We start from the raw sequence: 15,172 nt of genomic DNA, 5'->3' as shown, positions 1-15,172 counted from the left end.
TGGCCTACACAGCTGTTCTCTACTTTCCTCTATTTAAAAAAAGTATACTCCTTACATGAAAACGAATCATCCGAATAGGGCTCTGACGAGACACATATAGGCCTAGAAGACACCTATGACCTGGAATAATCCCTTTAACTCTAAATGTATCAGTGAGAGAGCTGATAGCAAAATTTCGCACCTGAGCTGAAAGGGGAATATTTTGTCGTCCTTGTCCAGCTCTTCGACTATTGGACCATTTCTCTTTGCTTTCAAACATTTTTCATGGCCTAAGTACTATGATTCTCCCCTCAGCTAGATGTAGCCACTGACTTATAATACAAGGATGTAGCGGGTGGCCACAGCAACGGTCCGTGCTATTCGGAATCCTTGGTACGTCCCTACCCCCATTTGAAGTATACATTTAAAATAGTTAAGGTAAGGGTTAAGGTTAGGGGTAGGGATTAAGGTTAGGGTTTAGGGTAGCGACGTCCCAGTGATCCCATATAGCACTCATGTGAGTCCTGTCTCCATCACGCGCTTGAGACGTCGAAGTATTGAACATGCGCACAGTAGCATCCGAGGTGGAGTTTCATTCATACACAAAGCCTCAAAATATCAGGTTGTTTTCTAACAAGGCCATCCATATTCGTTTTTTCCTACATTGATTGCCGCTTTTTGCGGTTTATTAGGGCACAAGGAATAGAAGCCATACAATGAAGAAACGTTATGTGGATGCAAGCAAGCTACGGAAAATGAAAAAGATAAAAATTACGGAGGAGATATCTGAAAGGTATAGTGAGGTGACGCATCGACCGGATGCCGTTGCTTTTGTTGTTGCTAGGCTTTGTGTAATGCGCATCTTCGTCATTCTCACCTGATGTCTATTTTTATCACAATAATTGCTTCTTCCCTTTAGCCTACTCTTGGACACTGTATGGTATGGAAAAGGGCATTGTGGTTGCTAAATAGGCCTACAAACATTATAGCGGAGTCAACTTGAAAAACAAGCCTTTGCTACTTGATGTGGGTAGTTAATACAGTATATGATTCAGGCTATCTTCTCCCATTTGAAGGCTAACCATTAAATTATGCTACAATAATCAGAATGAAAATCGTGTAGGCTATTATTATTATTATATGCTCTGACCTTAATAGATATAGGCCTACTTAAACCTATTCGTACAATATTAGCTTACGACCAGGTAGCCATTTCAGGCATTTAGTTACAGGCAGCGTGTCTAGACCAATAGAGAATTCGCAATGTCCCCTTTGTGACGAAACAAAGCGCTGAGGTATGTTCAGTGGATTAATGCACTAACTGGAAGTTGCTCTGGAAAAGCGCGTCTGGTAAAAGGACTAGAATATACATTTCAATTGAGATCATCTCCTCTTTTCTTTTTTTTGTGTGTGTGTGTGTGGGGGGGTTGGTACCCAGTATCGCGGATGAAACGTTGTCATGGTTACCAAACAAAAAGGGGGTTGATGTAATAACAGTACGCTATGGAGCTGTCGAGCGCACGAACAAAGGAGTTGTTGAAAACAAGACAAGAGTGTAGTCTATAATGAGAGAATATAGGCATTATCTTATCCAAGTGTCTATTTTCTCGAAGATGATAGTCTATATAAAACTAGGTTATGTTCCCAAATGTAAAATAATGTCATGAATCGTGATATAGTGAGTACAATATTTGCCTAATGAGATGAATCCCTATATGAGTGTATGATCACCTAGCTTTATATGTATAAGTCTGTTTATTATATTTATTGACGCAAGACTTCAAAATGTTTTGCATACCTTTTACATAAAAGTAACAGTATCTTTCACAGTTTGCCAATATTCCTGCCAAATGCATGATAATGACAGGCTTAGGCCTATATCGTGAGAAATAAGCTACATTGAGCTCTTCCACTAGATTGAGATTTTTTTTAACCTTCAATCACAGATCATCAGCATGACATTTTTACCATTATTTCAATAAAATTAGAACACACACATTTTACATCAGAAGAGTTTATTTACAGAAAGCTATATCCACAAATTTTCACACTTGTGTTTTTTAATCAGAAATGAATGCTTATGGGGACCAGTGTGTAAAATATTACTGTCCTCTTTTGTTGCAAAACACTACACTGAGTGTATAACACATTAAGAGCACCTGCTCTTTCCATGACATAGCTTTCACCTGGATTCACCTAGTTAGTCTATGATACCTTATTGATGTCACTTGGTAAATCCACTTCCATCAGTGTAGATGAAGGGGAGGAGACAGGTTATTAATTGATTTTCAAGCTTTGAGACAATTGAGACATGGTTTGTTTGTGTCAGAGAATGACTGGGCAAGACAAAAGATTGAAGTGTCTTTGAACGGGGTACGGTAGCTCACCGGTTTGAGTCAAGAACTGTAACAGTTTCCCGTGTGTATCAAGAATGGTCCACCACCCACCATCTCATATTACTGTACTGATTCATTTTAAAATATATATATTATAATTGTGACATCATAATATGATGTCACAAATGTATCATTTGTACAGCTCGTTACAAAAAATGTCATTATTTGTAACATTAGACGGTGTAAAACCTTGCCAAGCTAACTTTTTGAGGCGGATATATCTGGGGGGTTTTCAACAAAATGTGATTGTTTCATTTCATAGAGATAAACAATCTAGTGATAGGTTTCAAACAAATACATGTCTGTCATTGAACAAACCAATGCCATGATTAGATAGTGAAAAAGTACACCATTCTCTTTCCTAAGTTCTGTGGTGGTTAATTTCTTTACTATCAAATGAGGAGAGATAAACTTATCACACAAGTCAGAGTTATACTTAAACTAAATCTTTAATCACTTATTAATAAGGGAGCAGGTCAATACAACGCACACATATAAAGTGAATCGATTGAGTGCTCTACGATAATGATGGCTGGTCATGGCTGATCGACGATTCACGCTCAGATGATTTGTTGAGAGCCCCGAGACAAAAGTACAAAGGTCTTTTATAGCCAAGATACACCACTTTCAACCTACATGACGAACAACAGATATATAGAATTGGTCACAAGGTTAAGGTTTGTATGAAAGATACCTATAATACATAGCAGACAGTATCTGCTGTGTCAACAGTTTTCATTGTGTAGAGACCAGTGTCTGGCCCCGTATTGAACAGAAATATTAACTCATCCTCTGGAATGCTCTTTAGGTTTTATCACCCAAAAGACATCGTAAATCTCCTGTCAGTGTTATCTCCCAGAGGCCCATCCTCAGTAGAACACACACACAATAGTAACAGAATACTCTATTCTGTTGCATAAAACAACCATTTGATGCAATAAAAGTATTATAACATAATCTTGCAATTTTTCCCCATAGTTCTTGAAACAAAAAATAATAATTTACCAACATTCCTGAAAATGGATATATAGCGTTTTGGAATTAAACTCTTCATATCCTCCTCTTATGCCTGTTTTTCAGCGCTTACACCTTTCTGAAGTTTATGATTGTGTGGACTCTGGTGCTCCTGGCAGATTTTATACTGGAGTTTCGATTGGAATACCTGTGGCCCTGTTGGCTATTCTTCAGGAGCGTCTACACCACTTTCCACTGCCATGGGCTGGTGAGGACTTTATCAGTTAGTGTGTGTCCCAAATGGCACCCTATTCCCTATAATATAGTGCACTACTTTTGACCAGAACCCTACTTTTGAAAGTAGTGCCCTATATTACAGGGAATAGGGTGCCATTTGGGATGCAAGCCCTACCTTAATGGTCTACTAGATGGAAGTCAATAACAGTAAAGTATTGAGATCAAAATATTGTTGAAAATAGTTTTAGGCCTTGCAACCTGTTATATAAATGTTATAAACCTGTTATATACCACAGCCATTGTCTTCTTGTTCGAAACTCAAGCTGACAGAATAAAATAGCTATCCAACACAGCACCAACGTAATGTCTCTCTGTTGCAGGTGATTTGTGTGGTGTTTGTGTGTGCGGCGTTCACCCTGGACATCTTTTGTTTCATTTTTGTTCCCCTCCACTGGTTGTTCTTCGCAGCCAGCACCTATGTCTTATTCAATTACATTTGGCACACAGGTAAGTATATCAAGCCTGTTTTACAGCTTAACAATATGTATTGTATTGCCTAGCTGTGGAATGCCTTAGATAAGGATAATGTGGAATGTTATTTAATTGTTGTCTAACAAGTCACAGGTTTCTGTAAAGAGTTGAAACAAACCATTCCGGTAACAGGTGAAACCTTCCATTATGTAAACTTTTACAATTATGAAATCTGCTATTTATAATAAAAATTATGAAAATTGACGTAATTTAATGTTTCAACCCGTTACAGAGAAATGGAACCACATTATGCTGTTTTGTTTGTAAAAGCACAGTTCTGGTGGTAACTACACTAGCTATGAACATAAGCTTAGTATCTTCTCTTGGTAAGTTGTGATGTTTTTTATAATAATTTATTTATTATTCTCAGAGAAAGGCATCTGTATGTCAACGGTGTCCCTGTGGGTGTCCCTGTGGGTGATGCTGGTGTACACGGATGCTTCGTTGAGGCTCAAAGATCTGAACAACTCCCACGCCAACCTGTCTCATCTCTTCGCCGCGCACTGGTAGGTCGATTGAAACACAAAGCACTTCTCACCAGATATTCACCCTCGAGCAGAATCTTCCAAACAAACCCAGTGTATACGCTGTAGATACTTTCTGAATGCCAAGGATTTTCACAACTGCTTGAATTGAGTGGGTTTAAGCTAACGTCTTAAAATCGCAATGAATCACAAGTGGCGTACTCTGCTCATGCACGTGTTTGTCATCATGACACACAATAATGTAGGCCATTATTTAATATTTATTTTCTCTCTCCCGCCCCCCCACCTTCCCCCCAGCATTGGCTACCCTGTTGTCTATCTGGGGTTCGACGCCACATGTTACTTCACCAGCATCTTCAAACTGAGGACGCAGAAAGCTGTGCAGAGCGAAAACAACTTCCATATGCACCTCCTGGAACAGTCCCTACCTCTGGGCCTGCAGCTTTACCCCAAGAGCATCACAGACGACAGTGGCAGTAAGTACAGCTGCAACGGCAGTAAGTACAGCTGCAACGGCAGTAAGTACAGCTGCAACGGCAGTAAGTACAGCTGCAACGGCAGTAAGTACAGCTGCAACGGCAGTAAGTACAGCGGAGATTGTGCCTACTACTCATTCATTTCTGCACTGTTTTACACTGTTATGAGATGATTCCCCAATGGTAGTACTACTTTGTTTGGTAAGTCAGTTGTTTTCAGGTTAAGCCCTTTGGATGGGCCCTGGTAAGGCAGTTGTTTTCACATTTAAACCCTTTAGTTGGGCCCTGGTAAGGCAGTTCAGTACATAGAGAAAGTGGAGCCATTTGGAACTCATATAATGCCAAAGGAGAACATTTTTAGTTAATGCCCCACTTTAATATCCCTGTGCGTGTAGGAAGCAGAACTCACTGTGAGCTCAATACTCTGTAGCTAGATATTGTCTTTGAAATATAGCTCTTTCGCCCTGCAGACTCAAAGTGGAGGCCTAAACCTGAGTCCAGTCAGTACCAGTGTCAGAACGGTGCTGTGGCGTCTGACGAGAGACTCACCATGGACTGCCTCCAGATACAGAGCGGAGTGGAGCAGGGAGGGACCGAGAGGGGTGTGGAGGCAACAACGCTGGGAGACTCAAATCCCCAGCCACCCCCGTCCTCCAAACCCAGAGACCCCCCCACCGACGGTGGGACAGGAGGAAGGTCGACAGGAGGGTCGACTGAGTCTTCGGCCACCACCGAAAATCTACCTCAGGAGGAGCAAGGCAGCAAAGTCCCCCGTGCTGCCAAAAGCTCATCCTCCTCCCCCAAAGCACGCAGGATGTCCCCTGGCGCCGCTAGCATCCCTTCACCTCCTCCCACTGGCAGGGCTGATAGGAAGCAGAAGAACGGGGCCAAAACAGTCAGCCCCAATCGGCACGCCGCAGACAAGGGCCCCACCACGCCAAATCCTCATGCTGACCAAATCACTAAGTAGGGATACTCCGCCGCCATTCACTTTGATTTCATTGGCTTTGGAGACACACAGAGAGATGTGTCTCTTCTTATTCTCTACCTCTCTCTCTACCTCCCTCTCTCTCCCCCTCAATCTCTACCTCCCCCTATATCTCTTTCCCCCTCCCTCTCCACCTCCCTCTCTCTCCACCTCCCTATCTCTCCACCTCCCTCTCTCCACCTCCCTCTCTATCCACCTCCCTCTCTCCCTCCCTCTCTCTCTACTCCCTCGCTCTCTACCTCCCTTTATCTATTTCCCCCTCTCTCTCTACCTCCTTCTCTCCCCTACCCCTTCTCCCTCCCCCTCTCCCACATTTTCCAGGCTGGAGCAGGAGATGAGGTGGCTGAAGGGCGAGCTGCAGGCCAGCAGACAAGGTGAGCAGGAGCTGCGCAGCCACGTCTGCAACCTGACCAACAGCGAGCACAGCCTGAGGCCCGAGGTGTCTCTGCTCAGGCAGAACAACGAGCTGCTCCAGAGCAAGTGAGTGATAACATTGCATTTTATGGTCTATTTTGTTTTGCCTCGCATCGTGACCCTATTGCCCTGTCTGTCTGCCATACACTGTTTTTGGCTCCCCCTGCTGGTTGACCAGGTAGCCTAGTGGGTAGAGCATTGGGCCAGTAAACGAAAGGTCGTTGTTTGAATACCCGAGCCGACAAGGTGAAACATCTGCAGATGTGCCTTAATTCTACACTGTAAAACAACACATTTCCCTGCACCTCTCTAGTGGATGTGACAATAAAACATTTACTGTTTATAATTATCATATGCACTGACACTCTGTTTGAAATGTTATGTCATGTCCCCCCTCTACCCCACCACCCTCCACATATGGCACTATTACACTGAGTATTGTACTCAAGCCAGGTTAGCACAAGTAAGCTATGTGGTGTAGTACCTTGATGCAATAATGTGATTATACTAAAATGAAATAACTAACTATGTTAAAGATGCAGTCCGGGATCTTAAGCACTTACAAATTCATAACATATTTTACACATTGGAATTCAAAACATTTCCTACAAATTGCCCCAAAAAACAGGACGGAACATGAAATGAATTGCGTAGTACCCAATTGTGCAACATTTTCAGGGACCCGTTTTGGCTTGTGAGCACTTCTTTCAAAAGTACTGGCTGAAATTATACTTCAGCTTTGGAGAATCACATGGAGAATCACATGAAGAATCACATGAAGAATCACATGAAGAATCACATGAAGAATCACATGCTACTGAAATATTTTTCACGTTTCGAACCTTCTAACCAATTTAGTGGGAATGGAATGTATTGATTCACATACACCAATGCTGCATGCGAAATGCACCTTATTGGGCCCATAGGACTCTGGTCAAATGTAGTGCACTATGTAGGGAATAGGGTACCATGTAGGATACAGACCAAATACTCCCTTTAGTCTAGAACAGGGATGGGCATGGGGGCCACCACTAGTGGCTCATGAGTTTGCGTACCCACAGGCCTCAGGCCTTCAAAAGGGGGCATGCGGCAGTTGCCCATCCCTGGTCTAGAACATTGTGGTTTGACTCTGTGTTTCAGGATCTTGTCTCTGACCAAGACCAAGCAGAAAGATAAGCAGATCAGCGCCGTGCTAGAGAAGAAGACCAGAGCAGAGACAGAGGCCAGGCTCTCCATAGAGAAACAGCTGGCCGAACTCCAGTCTCAGAAACTAGAGGAGGCGGCCATCTTAGCTCGTAGTAGTCTACCAAACAGGTATGGCACTCACTCTCTCACCTTCCGCCATTATTTTGTATTCAAATGCATATAAATGTATGACTTGCATGTTACGCAATAACCTTTACCCTCAGATGCTATTGAGGCTGCGTCCCAAATGGCACCCTATTCCCTATGTAGTTCACTATTTTTGACCAGGGCCCATAGGACTATGGTCAAAAGTAGTGCACACTATATACAGTGCCTTCAGAAAGTATTCACACCCCTTGACTTATTCCACATTTTGTTGTTGTTACAACCTGAATTCAAAATGGATTCAATATTTTTTTTCTCACCCGTCTACACACAATACCCCATAATGACAAAGTGAAAACATGTTTTTAGAAATGTTTGCAAATTTATTGAAAAGAAATAGAGAAATCTAATTTACATAAGTATTCACACCCCTGAGTCAATACTTTGTAGAAGCACCTTTGGCAGCGATTACAGCTGTGACTCTTTCTGGGTAAGTCTGTTAGAGCTTTCCACACCTGGATTGTGCAACATTTGCCCATTATTATTAAACAAATTATTTTAGCTCTGTGAAATTGGTTGTTGATTATTGCTAGACAACCATTTTCAAGTCTTGCCATAGATTTTCAAGTATATTTAAATCAAAACTGTAACTCTGCCACTCAGGAACATTCACTGTCCTCTTGGTAAGCAACTCCAGTGTAGATTTGGCCTTGTGTTTTAGGTTATTGTCCTGCTGAAAGGTGAATTCATCTCACAGTGTCTGGTGGAAAGCAGATTGAAACAGGTTTTCCTCTAGGATTTTGCCGTGATCATTGCTCTGTTACGTTTCTTTTTTATCCTGAAAACTCCCCAGCCCTTAACGATTACAAGCATACCCATAACATGATGCAGCTACCACTATACTTGAAAATAGGGAGAGTGGTACTCAGTAATGTGTTATTTTGGATTTTCCCCGAACATAACACTTTGTATTCAGGATAAAAAGTGAATTGCTTTGCCACATTTCTTTGCGGCATTACTTTAGTGCCTTGTTGCTAACAGGATGCATGTTTTGGAATATTTTTGTTCTGTTCAGGCTTCCTTCTTTTCACTCTCTCATTTAGGTTAGTATTGTGGAGTAATTACAATGTTGTTGATCCATCCTAAGTTTTCTTCTATCACAGCCAAACTCTGTAACTGTTTTAAAGTCACCATTGGTTTCATGGTGAAATCCCTGAGCGGTTTCCTTCCTCTCCAGTAACTGAGTTAGGAAGAACGCCTGTATCTTTGTAGTGACTGGGTGTATTGATACCCCATCCAAACTTCACCATGCTCAAAGGGATATTCATTGTCTGTTTTTGAATTTTACCCCTCTACCAATAGGCGTCGTTCTTTGCAAAGCATTGGAAAACCTACCTGGTCTTTGTGGTTGAATCTGTGTTTGAAATTCACTGCTTGACTGAGGGACCTTACAGATAATTGTATGTGTGGGGTACAGAGATGAGGTAGTCATTCAAAAATCATGTTCAACACTATTATTGCACATAGAGGGAATGAAACTTATTATGTGACTTGTTAAGCCCATTTTTACTCCTGGAATGATTTAGACTTGACATAACAAAGGAGTTGAATACTTATTGAGTCAAGACATTTCAGCTTTTCATTTTGTATTAATTTGTAAACATTAAATCTCAATTTAATCCATTTTAAATTCAGGCTGTAACACAACACATTTTGAAAAAAGCGTGAACACTCTGAAGGCAGTGTAAGAGTCAATGTACCAGATCAGTGGTTCTCAAACTTTTTGGGGTCGGAGAAAATTCATCAGGGACCCTCATAATCAAAACACAAAAAATATCATACAAAGTGTTTTACTATGACTTTGGTAGTGCATGGACGGACTAACCAAGTTTCAGGCCGTAGGAAGGTACATTTAAAGGCCTGCCTCTTGGCATCAGAGAGAAAATGTTGCAGTTTTCAAGTTGAAATTACAGTGCATTTATGTATTGAGAAGTATTCAATACAAGACCTATTGAGTTGAAAAAATATAATTGGTGGAATACTGTGTATACCAATAAACCTGTGACCCTCCCAGGCCCATGTTGCCCAGGGTTAAGAACATACATTGTAGATTAATAACATTGCATTGTATAGCACCCTCTAAAGTTATTTGGATCGCTTGGGCAAAATTAATTTAATCTGTTGTTGTTAGTAATATTCATGAGAAAAAAAAGTGAGATCTGACAGCGGACCCCTGCAGTACCTCCGCGGGTCCCTGAGAACCCCTGCTCCAGATCATTCCAAATTTCACCAACACTTGCTTTTCTTTCTTTTATTTGCTGTACTATTAACTTTATTTTCATTGCAGCCGGTAACAACAATCATAGTAAAAAAACATAATGATTAGTGAAGTATAATATTTGTTTAAAGCAAACAAAAGTACAGATGGATTTCAAAATGTCCCCCCCCCCCCCAAATCCCAAGATCGCTTGCTGTCGATGATGTCATGTTTCTTTGTGTTTGGACTACCCCACCTCCCCAATCCCACAAATAAGCAGCACCTCTCTGACCGCCTGAAACAAAGCATGTACTATTCTCTCTATCTTCCACCACACTAGGCAGGAACACTCTGTGACCCTAATGTTAAGGAAAAAAGAAAAAGATCTAGAGACAGAGTACAAACAACTACAGCTGGAGAGTCAAGGGAAAGAGGGCCGTCTAATAGCTCTAGTGAATGAAGTGGAGGTAAAAATAAATAAAAGTACTACTCTTTCACATGAGTGGGTTCCGTACGAATGTACGTGTCGAGTTTGTGAGTTTTCACGTCTTGCTCGTTGTTGAAGTGATACTCCGTTGTCTTGTGTTTTTGGATATGCCGTTTTGTGGACTTGTGGCTTGTTGCGTGTGACTATCTGTGTCATTATTTGTGTTTGTGGATTTGAGTAGCAGGAAATGGTGTTTGGGCCAGTGCTTTGAGGACTTTCAGATCATCAGTTTTTTTTGTGTTGGCCTGAACTCAACGTACTGTAATGTGGGCACTTTGTATTTGCATTCATCGATACCGTATGCTAACTGTATTCATTTCACATATATTTAATATCTTGTCATTTGTGATTATTGTTTTCTTGTGGTGACATATACTTCATGAAGCATGCAGACATTGCAGAGGCAGAAGCCAAGCCTTTCATAAAACATTGTACATCTTAAAGTGAATTCATCATAGGTTACTAGTTAGTTATTTAGTAATACAACACAATACAACTGTTACTACCTCAACTTAACTTGTGAATATTTAAAAACCTCTTTTACAAAAAACAAAGAAAGAATCAGGTCCTTAGAGCGTTTAAACAAATATTCAGCTCACATTGTTTTTTGAATGGCTGGCCATCAACCAATCCACCATCACTGTTGGAAATAGATATTGTGGTCATGTGGTGCATTGGTTCCCGAACTGGGGAAATTGGCTTTCGAATGAGGGCGTTGCAATTCTTCAGCATACAAAAACGAGTATAAAAAAAAAAGCATTCAACAAGTTTGGGGAACCAAAGCACATCCTGTTAAAAGCACCTCAGAATGACTGCTCAACCACCAGGGTCATGTTCAGTAGGACAGACGGTTTAAAACGTTTTGAAACGGAAAACGAAACCAATCGTTTCTTATTGGACAACTCCAGGCAGAACCACCACGTTACACTCAATTCCAAACCGTGTTCTCCTGTATCGTACCTACTGAACACAGCCCTGTTAGTCCACGCTCCTGTGTTAGCCTGGCATCCAAACTGATTTCGCTACATTTCACCATCGCTTCGATTTACAACAACAGTGAAACGTAGGTTAATCCATTTGGGTGCCAACCAGTCTGCTTCTATGTAGCCCTGGGGCTATTGCGAGTGTCTCTCTCCCTGATCCCATCCCAGGCCCTGGGGAAGTATCGTTGTGTGGAACAGGAGGAGCAGGATGTGCTGCTCTCTGCCCTGTCAGCCCTGCAGGACAAGGCTCAGCACCTGGAGTACAACCTGAGCGCCGAGACGCGTATCAAACTGGACCTGTTCTCAGCCCTGGGAGACACCCGCAGGCAGCTGGAGATAACACAAGGTCCCCCTCCCCATTTATGTTAAAGCGCTATATAATCATTTATAGCTTTATAGAATTATGTTATAGCTCTAGAATTATGTTATAGCTTTATAGAATTATATTATAGGTCTATAGAATTATGTTATAGCTTTATAGAATTATATTATAGGTCTATAGAATTATGTTATAGCTTTATAGAATTATGTTATAGCTCTAGAATTATGTTATAGCTTAATAGAATTATGTTATAGCGTTATAGAATTATGTTATAGCTTTAGAATTATGTTATAGCTCTATATAATTATGTCATAGCTTTATAGAATTATTGTTATAGCGTCATAGAATTATGTTGTAGCTTTATAGAATTATGTTATAGCTCTATAGAATCATTTCATAGATTTATAGAATTATTTTAAAGCTTTATAGAATTATGTTATAGCTTTATAGAATTATGTCATAGCTTTATAGAATTATGTTATAGGTCTATAGAATTATGTCATAGCTTTGTAGAATTATGTCATAGCTTTATAGAATTATGTCATAGCTTTATAGAATTATGTTATAGCTTTATAGAATTATGTTATAGCTTTATAGAATTATGTTATAGCGTTATATAATTATGTTATAGCTTTATAGAATTATGTTATAGCTCTATAGAATGTAATAGATTTATAGAATTGTGTCATAGCTTTGTAGAATTATGTCATAGCTTTATAGAATTATGTTATAGCTTTATAGAATTATGTTATAGCGTTATATAATTATGTTATAGCTTTATAGAATTATGTTATAGCTCTATAGAATGTAATAGATTTATAGAATTGTGTCATAGCTTTATAGAATAATGTCATAGCTTTATAGAATTATGTTATAGCTCTTTAGAATTATATTATTTCTTTATAGAATTGTGTTATAGCTCTTTAGAATTATATTATTTCTTTATAGAATTATGTTATAGCTCTTTAGAATTATATTATTTCTTTATAGAATTGTGTTATAGCTCTTTAGAATTATATTATTTCTTTATAGAATTATGTTATAGCTCTTTAGAATTATATTATTTCTTTATAGAATTGTGTTATAGCTCTTTAGAATTATATTATTTCTTTATAGAATTATGTTATAGCTCTTTAGAATTATATTATTTCTTTATAGAATTGTGTTATAGCTCTGTAGAATTATGTTATAGTTCTATATAGCATTGATTTAGCTGATTGCCAACTTGAGATATGCACGTGTAGCTTGAACTTTCGCTTAAATCTTGCATTGATATCAGTGGAAGATTTGCGTGAATATTTCAGTTATACTGTATGCCGATTATTATGTGAAGATTTGACACTAAGGAGAGTTTAGCTACAGTAATTCAGTGACTTCATAAATCTTTTTTATTTATTTTTAATCTATAACTCCTCCATCGCTTATCGTGACTCTACTGTACCTCTGTCCCACAGGAAAAGTGCTCAAGCAGGATAAGGAGATTGGCGAGATGAAACGGAAGATCGCCGAGGTCATGGCCGTCAGTCCTGGCATGTCCTTCATGACGCCGCGGCCCGCCGTACCGCAGTACCTCACCAAGTTCCTCAACTCAGAGCGCTATGTGCTCAACCCACGGGCGCTGATGTACCAGTGTCTTAAGAAATAAGAATCCATCACGACCTGTTGAAAACATGCGGTAGACCATCTTAAGCCTTCTCTTGAGCAGGGCTCCGTCTGTGCAGTCACTTGTAACACGTCTATCTCGTAGAGACGGAGAGCACCCAAGAGACTTCCTGGATGTGGCGACGATGTCACAGTGCTCAACAACATTCTCAGTCTCAAGGATTTGTATACTGTAGTTCTCACAAAACATAAACTGTCTGAGATGATTACCTTCTCAGTAACCCTCCATAAATCATTGGCGAGGTGGGAAACAAAAAGCCTTTGGCTGCTTCACAGGTGCTTAATTCACAAAGCAAATATTCCTCAGTCTTTCCTCTGAAGAAGTATTTGAGTTCAGAAGACTTGTGAGATTACTGACGCCTACGGTGATGTGTTAATGTAACATTGAGCTCCCTTGGCTACAGTAAATGACATTTCATAGATGCTCGTCCGTTAGGACACTATTGGCTTTTTAATTCAGAATCCTGGCACAATGTACCGTGTAATGTGATTTGGGTTGAGCAAGATTAGGTTGGAAGAGATTGGGCTGTCTGAGCTCACTCTTAGCAACTCTGTCCTTATGTCGTTGTTTTCGGTTTCTCTCTCCTATTCATTTGCCTTATATTGATGGGCAACGTTTATTCAATGCATGTATTGCCAGTGGACAAACCCCTGGCCTTGATTATCAACCTTTTGGGACCTTTGGACAGTGTCACTTCGAGTTAAAGGATGATCAGGTCGTACCAGACCTGGGTTCAAATACTATTTGAAATCAATACTTCCTTGAGCTTGTCTGGAACAGTGGAACCAATAGCTTAGTTGCAAGAGTTCAAACCAAGACCATCTGGGTTTGAACTCTTCGAGACAGACTAAAGCAAACGCTAAAGGAGTTGAAAGATTTCAAATAGTATTTGAACCCAGATGTGGTTGACACCACTGTACCGTTTACCAGTCATGTTAAGTAATCTGAAAATTGATATTGTCTATAAAAGTTGGGCAGCGTTGTGAATAACATGGAATTTTGTGGACCAAAAATTGTGTAGCGATGTGCAAAATTATCCGTAAATTGAATGTGCCTATACACATTACTTTCAAAATAGGAGGTAAAACACTATTTAATGTAAGACAGTAATGTGTTTGAAATGAAGTGATATGTAATGTTTTTGTAATCTTTTTTTACACACACACACACACACACACAATAGAAAGAATTTGAAAACACACCCCGAATTGATTTTCAAATTGATGAATACTAATGAAGTTGTTCTTACCCTTTTTTGGTCTCTTTTTGTTAGAATTCATGTTTACAGTTTTCTATCAAAACAATAATTTTTAGGCTTGATGTACTTTTCACGTGGAAGTTTACTGCTTTAATTTAGTAAATCAATGTTTTTGTCAGCATGACACTGGTGTGTGTAATACAGTACTAGTTGTTTGGGCACAATGTCATTGGTGACTAAAGATTGTGCAGTACATACATATTATAGTTCAAGGGCTCCAGCTATTCTTACAATTCTGATGAAACAGTTGATAATAAAACAAATGTACAAATTAACCAGTTACCACAGAACTTGCTTTTTCTTGCATTTGAAATTCACTGCTTGACTGAGGGACCTTACATATATATGTGTGGGGTACAGAGATGAGGTAGTCATTCAAAAATCATGTTCAACACTATTATTGCACATAGAGGGAATGAAACTTATTATGTGACTTGTTAAGCCCATTTTTA

At 39.8% G+C, this 15,172-nt stretch overlaps 1 protein-coding gene across 2 annotated transcripts; it reads left to right on the top strand.

The window, feature by feature from the left end:
• Positions 1-557: 557 nt before the first annotated feature.
• LOC139556078 (macoilin) lies at positions 558-14,995 on the top strand. 2 transcript variants are annotated; one of them, XM_071369600.1, is made up of 11 exons: positions 558-772; positions 3,456-3,597; positions 3,947-4,073; positions 4,468-4,603; positions 4,880-5,058; positions 5,529-6,024; positions 6,368-6,526; positions 7,601-7,774; positions 10,348-10,474; positions 11,646-11,823; positions 13,254-14,995. In XM_071369600.1, exons 1-11 carry the CDS (start codon positions 696-698, stop codon positions 13,442-13,444), a joined length of 1,986 nt encoding a protein of 661 aa, XP_071225701.1. In that variant the 5' UTR covers positions 558-695; the 3' UTR covers positions 13,445-14,995. The 2 variants fall into 2 exon arrangements, 1 of the variants encoding a protein (XP_071225701.1); XR_011671064.1 differs by lacking the exon at positions 10,348-10,474 and having other exon boundaries at positions 13,254-13,384.
• The last annotated feature ends 177 nt before the right edge of the window (positions 14,996-15,172 follow it).

Source organism: Salvelinus alpinus, chromosome 27 (genome assembly GCF_045679555.1).
Source record: "Salvelinus alpinus chromosome 27, SLU_Salpinus.1, whole genome shotgun sequence".
Taxonomy (NCBI): Eukaryota; Metazoa; Chordata; class Actinopteri; order Salmoniformes; family Salmonidae; genus Salvelinus; species Salvelinus alpinus.
This window is presented reverse-complemented; position numbering and strand designations above follow the sequence as displayed.

Coding starts and splice junctions, on each gene's coding strand:
- LOC139556078 (XM_071369600.1), top strand. CDS start 696: ATGAAGAAACGTTATGTGGATGCAAGCAAGCTACGGAAAATGAAAAAG. Junction 4,074..4,467: donor CAATTACATTTGGCACACAG/GTAAGTATATCA, acceptor TATTATTCTCAG/AGAAAGGCATCTGTATGTCA. Junction 7,775..10,347: donor CGTAGTAGTCTACCAAACAG/GTATGGCACTCA, acceptor CCACCACACTAG/GCAGGAACACTCTGTGACCC.